Here is a 7,983-nt window from a genome sequence, read left to right on the forward strand (position 1 = left end):
TTGTTTCTCCGGCTCTACCTCAGACCAAAGTTTGCTCCTTCTGGAACTTTCGTTTTCATCCTTATAGTGAAAAGAACAATTTTGCATCCCAAGTGGTAAAGAAAGTGCAGCTTGATGCTTAAGTACAAGCTCATTTGGAACAGCGTGTGCACACCAAAACAAACGTTTTATGACTGTGGGAAGAAGCGCAGCGAAATCCCACACAGATACAGAGAGGAAGTGCAATCTCTACTTACATTACGTCTCCAGCCAAGATTCATATTTCCACTCATATCATGGAGCGCACAGTGGAAGCCAACCCATCATGCAGCTGTAAACGTAAAGAAGAAAAAAACATAATGGAAAACTGTTTCTGTTTTCTTACAATTCGTGTCCTTATTTGTTTGTGCTGTGGAATTGGGTCTTCTTGGAAATAACATCTTTTTCGGTTTGGATGGGGAGGCAGTGGAATACCAATGCAGATCAGAGGAAGGGTTGTTAATAAAACCTCTTCCAACTATCCTCAGCGACCAATTTCTCTGTTCTTCTTTTAAAGAATATCTAAGTTTAAACATGAAATGCTTCAGCTTAATTATAGGGGTGGTTCTTACAAACAATAAGCGCTAGCTCTGGGTGCTACCCCGGATGGCACATTTGTTAAGTGAAGGTGCTTAAAGGTTATATAAGTAAATATAGTTCCTTGGGTACAGAAAGCAATCTTTGTTCTTCCCTTGTGGACACATTTGGAAACCAGTAGCATAAAATAACTAACAAACAACAAAAGTTTGAAGGCCATATAGGCCATTGTTGTTCAAATGTCTTTAGGCCTGACAAAAATCAAAATTCAGACTCAAAGCAAAAAGTATCAACTCCCCTCTGAATCCTCCTCTCATTACCTCGTCACGACCCGGTTCGGTTCGGTTCGGTCTCGACTCGACGGCAGAGATGCTAATGGGCTGCGGAGACCGATTACACTTTTTTTTACGCGGTTAAAATTAGAAACTTCGCTGTGACGCTCGAGCTCCATTGAACCGACCGACGCTCGCGGGATGCGGAAAAGCTCGTGCGCGCGCACTGATAAAGCCTCTCACACGTGCGCGGCGGAGGGAGAGAGAAAGAAAAAGGGACTCCACTCCACGGGGCGCAGGGACACAGCTGCGTGGGGAGACCTCGGGACTTTCTGTGGATAAACAGAATATATTGAAAGAAACACGCGGGACGGATCCGCAGCCGCGCCCGGAACAGCATTTATTTGGATTTGATTTAATTTTGTCTTGTTTCTCTGCAGTTTTCCAACACCTGGGGACTAATGTGAGTATGTTTACATTAATATTGTTTCTATTAGTTTAGGCGTTCGTTTACTTTCTCTATCAATGCTCTGAATAGCTTGGTCAGATCTGTTGGTAAAATAAAATCAGCAACATAGATATTATTTGACCATAACACAGGTCACAACCATTAGAAATGAAGTGGCTGGTGCACAATACAATGTTTTTATAGATGCTGTTATGAATGTGAAAATTTCTGCCGAGGTTTGACCAGTTTGCTGAGGTTTACCTGTTTTTTTTAAAAAAATCTGTTGCGACAAAAGCCTGGAAAATGCTCTTTTAGTGGTCAATTAAAGGTGATAAACCGATGATAAACTGTAGCTTTAGGTTAAAAAATATTTAAAAAAATAAGGACAACTACAAATATTGCTGAAACTGCTGGATAATTTCAGTCAGTGCTTCCACTGTAGTCCGTCTTCCTTTAATGAAAATCAGTGAGATAGATCTATTTCACTGACTAGTATTCTGAATCACAAACCAAATGAAGCATCCTCCCTCAGCCATATTTTTACTCTTTGACCAACACCAGACTCAATAATTGCAGATGGCCATAAGCAACAGAAAACGGGTTGAAATGTTTCAAGACCGACAAACGACAGACACCTTTAAAATGTCCCGGTGTTGCCCCTGACAGGTTGACGCCCTTTGCTATGAATTTAAAATATTGTTTATTTTTTTAAAGTAATTGTACCAAAAATCTGCTGAATTGTACATTATCTGAAATATCCAATCAGCTGACTGAATATTTTAATTCAGGCGTTATTTTTAGCCCCAACGCTTCCATTCTTGGTATTTCTATAATCCCATAGCTCTCGTGATATTCAGACTAGATGCTTGTGTAAAAACTCGTTTGAATTAGCTTTGTCATAAAACACATAATTTTGCAAACATATACCGTTTTTGTGCTGTTGATTGAATAATGAGGTTGTTTATGGACCAGACCCAAGTAGCAGATATTTAAAGAGGAACTCGTCAAACATAAATACTCAATAACTTTATGACTAAATACTCTTCAAAGCTCAGAGCGAGTCTTTTACTTTCTTGGTTCATAATTGTTAAAAAAAAATAAAAAGTACCATGCATATAACATTTTCTGGCTTAAGGTGGGAAGCTGTAGTGATGGGAGCTACGTTTATAAGTCACTCAAAAATCTTGGCAGGTTTCTTCTGAGCAGTGAGGTTCTGTTGAGCTCATTTTCCCTCCTAAAAGTGCCAAGCAGCACATTGTCTTGATTGGTTTCCAGGTGGTGCTGCAGGAAGTGCTGAAAACTCAATGCTCCCCCCTTTGCACCTAATGTGATTTGTTAGAGCCGAGTGTCTTTCCATCAGATGACTGCTCCCTCCCTGACAGCCTCTCTGTTACGCACGCAGCTAATTTCTAACTTCTCCTCTTGCAAATGCAAATCCATGCAGATAAATCTTTGGCTTAAACTTCATGAATATGACTGCGTCCCGTTTGCTCTCTTTCCCTTCGGCAAGTCTCCGCGCCGCCCACCAAAATGCTGACTCCATGCTGAGGGGTCGGGAAATGAACACCTCGTCCTGCTGCGCCGCCCCCGTCGCCATGTATCAGCAGAGCTCAGGCTCTGACCTCAATGCCAGCTGCGACCTCTCGGCTCCTCGCTGCAACTGGACGGCCGTGGACGGGACCCCGCAGCTGCCCACGTTTTCCACGGCGGCGAAAGTCAGAGTGATCGTCACCTTCATCCTGTGTGGCGTGTCCACCCTCTGCAATGTGGCAGTGCTCTGGGCGGCCAGCGGCCACCGACGCAGATCTCACGTGCGCGTGCTGATCGTGAACTTGACCGCAGCCGATCTCTTGGTCACCCTCATCGTGATGCCCGTGGACGCCGCGTGGAACATCACCGTTCAGTGGCTGGCCGGCGACCTCGCCTGCAGGTTCTTGATGTTCCTCAAGCTGCAGGCCATGTACTCCTGTGCTTTTGTTACCGTGGTGATAAGTCTGGACAGGCAGTCGGCGATCCTCGACCCCCTGCAGATCAGCATGGCTCCGAAGAGGAACAGGGTCATGCTGACGGTGGCGTGGATAATGGGCGCTCTTCTCTCCATCCCTCAGGTGAGGATGCACGAAGTTATCAGCCGATGAAATCGAAAAACATAGTTCAAACTGCAAAAACACAAAATCTTTGCTGAATAATTTTGATCTAGTTTCTAGTGCAAATATCTTGGTTCACTTGATATAAGACAAAACTAACTTACAGGTAACTTTGCAGCAAAAAATATGAGCTGGTCTCAAGTCAATTATTCCTTAATGAAAAATGAAAAAGTACTAGTTTAAAGTGAAATAATCTGCCAGCTGGACAAATTATTTTTAACTTATAATATCGCCACCTTCCTAAAATAATGGCCCCAGGTCATTTTTTTTCTGCCAAAAGTAATTTTTTTTTGCCTATATCACCTTTTGGCAATAAAATGGGGTTGATTTGTTTGTTTTCTTTTGTAAAAATCACTTGGCAGAAAATGACTTAGGCCATTATTTTAGGAAGGTGGTGGTATGGGAATCCATTGTTCCACTGGGAGAGTATTTCACTTGAAAATAGAACTTTTTCATCAATATTAAGGAATCGTTGACTTAAAACAAGCCCCTATTTCTTGCTGAAAGTTATTTGTATGTTAGTGTCATCTTATTTCAAGCTAACTCAGATGTTTGCACTAGGAACTAAACCAAAAGTACTTCATAAGGTTTTGTGTTTTTGCAGTGCAAAGGGAAATGCAGGGTTATAGCACAAGACAAATATCAAAAGCTTGTGTTCAGTTGCCTTTGGCTGAAACACTGAACTACATTTTCTGCAATTACAGTACAGTCTACTAGGGTTGTCCCAGTACAACTTTTTCATTTCTGATATTGATACCGCAGCTTTGAGAATTAGCCAATACCAATTTTAACCCGAAACGATATCAGCATGAATCATACATAATTTTATGACTTATTTTGAAGTGTAGAACGTTAGAAAAGCCTTGATTAAGTCATATTACCAAAACAGAGAACAATAGTCAACTACAAAAATGTATGAGAACAACTGGGCCATTTATAATTACCCAGTTGGTGTGCTTACTGGATACAAGCACTGCTGGGTAGAAATCCTGGGGTGGACTAGGTGCTGGAGTGGAGTGCCTCTATTGATGTGCTTAAATCAGAGATTTTAGGTGCAGGCTGATATAATCCAGTACTTGTTTTTTCCCTGACATTGGACCGATTTCCGATATCAGTATCACATCGGGACAACCCTGGTTTCACGTTTTGATCTCTGTTATGATTTAGACTACCACCAAGGTCATCCAGTAGAGGACCCACTGCTAAAAGTGTCTCTAAAAGACACGTAACGTTTGGATGTATTTGGTTTATTCGTTTAAGTTGAGCTTTTATTTAGCATGAATTTGCTTAGATTATCTATCAGGATTGTTTTGTAGCTGTGGCCTGCATTAAACAAAAACATCGGAACCGGCAGGTCGGGATTTTTAAAGATTGGTGATCAGCAATTAGGGTTGCAGTTGGTGCAACCCTAATTCATAATGAGCCTTCATATAAATTAACGTGATGGAAACTCCTTTATTTCCTATTGTAGCTTTGACTGCTGGAATCTGATAGATTCAAAATTATGCTTTCAAACTTAAGAATACTGCATTATCTGCCAAGTATGTTGATGTTGAGGTTTTGTACAAATTCACTTGGAAAGATTTAAACTTCTAGGTCTAATAAAGATTTTTTTTTCTTGTCCAGAGACATTTTGTCTGAAATAATAGTGAGCAGACATAACATTTTAGCTTCAAGCTAAGAAATGACTAGATTACTCTCGTTGTCAAAGTTAGAATCTAACGTTCATTCTCACCTGCTTCCACAGGTCTTCATTTTCCACAACGTGACGATCACCTATCCAGCAAACTTCACTCAGTGCACCACTAGGGGGAGCTTCGTCACTCACTGGCAGGAAACTGCCTACAACATGTTCACCTTCTCCTGGCTCTTCCTGCTGCCTCTGGCCATCATGATCACCTGCTACAGCCGGATCTTCATCCACATCTCCAAGCAGATGACAAAAAAGAATGGTAACTACGCAAACCAAACAGCGTTCACTTCCTGGGACCTAGTCCTAAATGAAGACAAGAAAGAGGACATAGATAATATATCAATGTAGAACCAAGGAAATACTTATTGAGATTTGTTTTGTACTCATGTTTACTAAGTCTAATATTTTATCTTTTTCTGGTTTGCTAACTTGCTAACATGCAATATAGAAGACAAAAGAAAATGTTGTCATTAGGAAGAATCCTCATTTTTCCTGATCAAGATATATATTTTTTTCTTGATACCATTTAAGAATAGACACTTACAGATAAAGTGATACATTATGAAACTCAACTCCATGTATTTATTTGAAAACTCTTTGCTTTCGTGCAGCAGATAAATCTGTGACTGTAGAACAACAACATGTATCTAGAGTGGAGTCTGATCTTATTTCTGTTTTCTCAAAAGTGTACAAGCCCCTGTTAATGTAAAGCTGTGTGTACGTTAAGAAAATACAAAAGATATATATTTATATATAATTATGAGAATAAAGTCAAAACAATATAAGAATAAAGGTGTTGTATTACAAGAATAAAGTCATATTACATCTTTATTCATGAAATATGCCTTTATCTTCATATTATTATGACTTTATTCTTGAATTTTATAACTATTTTTATAAATGTATTACTTTATTCTCATAAATGTATTCTTTTATTATTTTATTTGTTCTTATTATGGCCATAATACTCCGTTTTAGGTGTTAACTTAAGATACCTGAATGCTGAAACTAAATCAGAATATGCTTTAGCCAAGCCTCATTTTAACAGCCTGCACACTTACTTTATAACAGTTTAATTGGACAGGATGAATGTAATGTTATAAGTGTAAAAAAAAAAGTTTTGTGTCGTAGTGCCTTCCTTTACACAATGAAACCTGGCATTTTAGCAGGAGTGTTCACCTTTAAAAGCCATTATTCAGCGAGTTTACTGCAACCTACAAGGACAATAATTTCCCGATTTTCCCCTTTAGTGTCCTCTGATGAACCGCGTCTCCGCTGCTCAAAGAACAACATCCCAAAAGCTCGGATGAGAACTCTGAAGATGAGCGTCGTCATCGTGGTCTCCTTCATCGTCTGCTGGACTCCGTACTACCTGCTGGGACTCTGGTACTGGTTCTTCCCCGACGACCTGGAGGGGAAAGTCTCGCACTCCCTCACCCACATCCTGTTTATCTTCGGGCTTTTCAACACCTGCCTCGACCCGATCATCTACGGCCTCTTCACCGTGCGCTTCAGCAGGAGGCCGAGGAGCCGCTGCAGCAGGGCCACCGTGATCTCCAGACTGGACGCCAAGCCGGCGACGGCGGAGTCCGTGAAATGCACTCTGCCTGGAGGATCCGCGAAGGGTGGAAGGGACGGCAGCTGTGAACCAAATGAGCAAAAATCCACCGACAGCAGGCTCTGAATGCGTGCATCCACTGACGATGGGGGGGGACAGAAAGCAATATATGAAGAGAAACAAAAGCAAGAAATGTAACTTTTATTTGTCATTGTTACTGGACTCACACTAGCTCCCATATGCATGTGTGAAAGGATCTTTATCACTCATTAGAATCCAGATTTGAAGGTGGGTAATGAGTTTATCGTTCTCACTGTACATCTTATGTACAGGCTGTGTCTGCAAATGGCTTCAGCGTTTGGTCATTAAAGAGCTTAAAGAACTGCTCGGGGTACATAAAGGGGCAGTATGATGTGTTTTCCAAACACATGGTATCGTTTTATAGCACAATCAAGTAACTATGTTACCTTCAGTTGTTATAAAAATGCGATGTATATCAAATATGACTTAAAAACAAATTTACTTCCTAATTTAATGCCTTGAAATTGGGCCTCTGTCTCTTTTAAAACTCCTCTTCCTTCTGAAGCTGTGCCTTCAGGAAGTCATCACAACATGTTTCCTCTATTTACCCTTTAACAATGTTTTTACCAGCGTTGCACTGAGAAGCAGCTCCTATAATGAGCTCAGCAGATGTGTCGTTCCACCAGGTGTTTGCTAATTGCCGCTGGCTAGTCTGAAGGAGTTGTGAGGGGAAGTTGCTTCTCTGTGAGGTGGACACTTGGAAACTGCAGCCCTGAGGAGGAGCTGCGTCCCTGAAGGCGGGGCTAGCTCCACTCAGGGGTTTTGCACAGCTGAATGGTTGCCATGGGAGATTAAAGGATTTCTCAAACATGCATGAAAGAATCAAAGCAACGCTAAAGGAATGTTTTTGATTAGGGAATAAGATTATAACATGATGCAAAGTTAAAAAAGTAGATTTTTGATAATACTGCCCCTTTAACTCACATGGCCTGTTTTTTTATTAGATTATTTAAATTGAATTCTTTGAAAAAGTATTCACCCCCATATGTACTTTTTCCTGTACATTTGCAACCCTAATGTGCATTTTATTTAGATTTTATGTGAGTTGATAGAGTGTTGATAGATCAACACTCGCTATGCAATCTCTCATTGCATAATGAGTGATTTGTTTTCATTGTTTTTGCAAATAAAAACATGGAACTGTTTTAGTGATGAATACTTTGTAGAACCACGTCCGTCTTCTTTGTGTCATCCAGCTTTGCACATCTGGAGGATGACTCTATTAGTCA

The 7,983-nt window shown here is 40.7% G+C and overlaps 1 protein-coding gene across 2 annotated transcripts; it reads left to right on the plus strand.

Moving 5' to 3' along the window:
- The first annotated feature begins 729 nt into the window (after positions 1–729).
- On the plus strand, positions 730–6,899 carry LOC102216497 (gonadotropin-releasing hormone II receptor-like). Of its 2 annotated transcripts, XM_023331980.1 has the most exons (4): positions 730–1,290; positions 2,786–3,383; positions 5,170–5,374; positions 6,366–6,899. In XM_023331980.1, the coding sequence occupies exons 2-4, from the start codon at positions 2,817–2,819 to the stop codon at positions 6,797–6,799; spliced, it is 1,206 nt and encodes a 401-aa protein (XP_023187748.1). In that variant the 5' UTR covers positions 730–1,290; positions 2,786–2,816; the 3' UTR covers positions 6,800–6,899. The 2 variants fall into 2 exon arrangements, with proteins under 2 accessions (XP_023187748.1, XP_005802574.3); XM_005802517.3 differs by lacking the exon at positions 730–1,290 and having other exon boundaries at positions 2,611–3,383.
- The last annotated feature ends 1,084 nt before the right edge of the window (positions 6,900–7,983 follow it).

Source organism: Xiphophorus maculatus, chromosome 4, assembly GCF_002775205.1.
Source record: "Xiphophorus maculatus strain JP 163 A chromosome 4, X_maculatus-5.0-male, whole genome shotgun sequence".
In the NCBI taxonomy this organism is placed as follows: domain Eukaryota; kingdom Metazoa; phylum Chordata; class Actinopteri; order Cyprinodontiformes; family Poeciliidae; genus Xiphophorus; species Xiphophorus maculatus.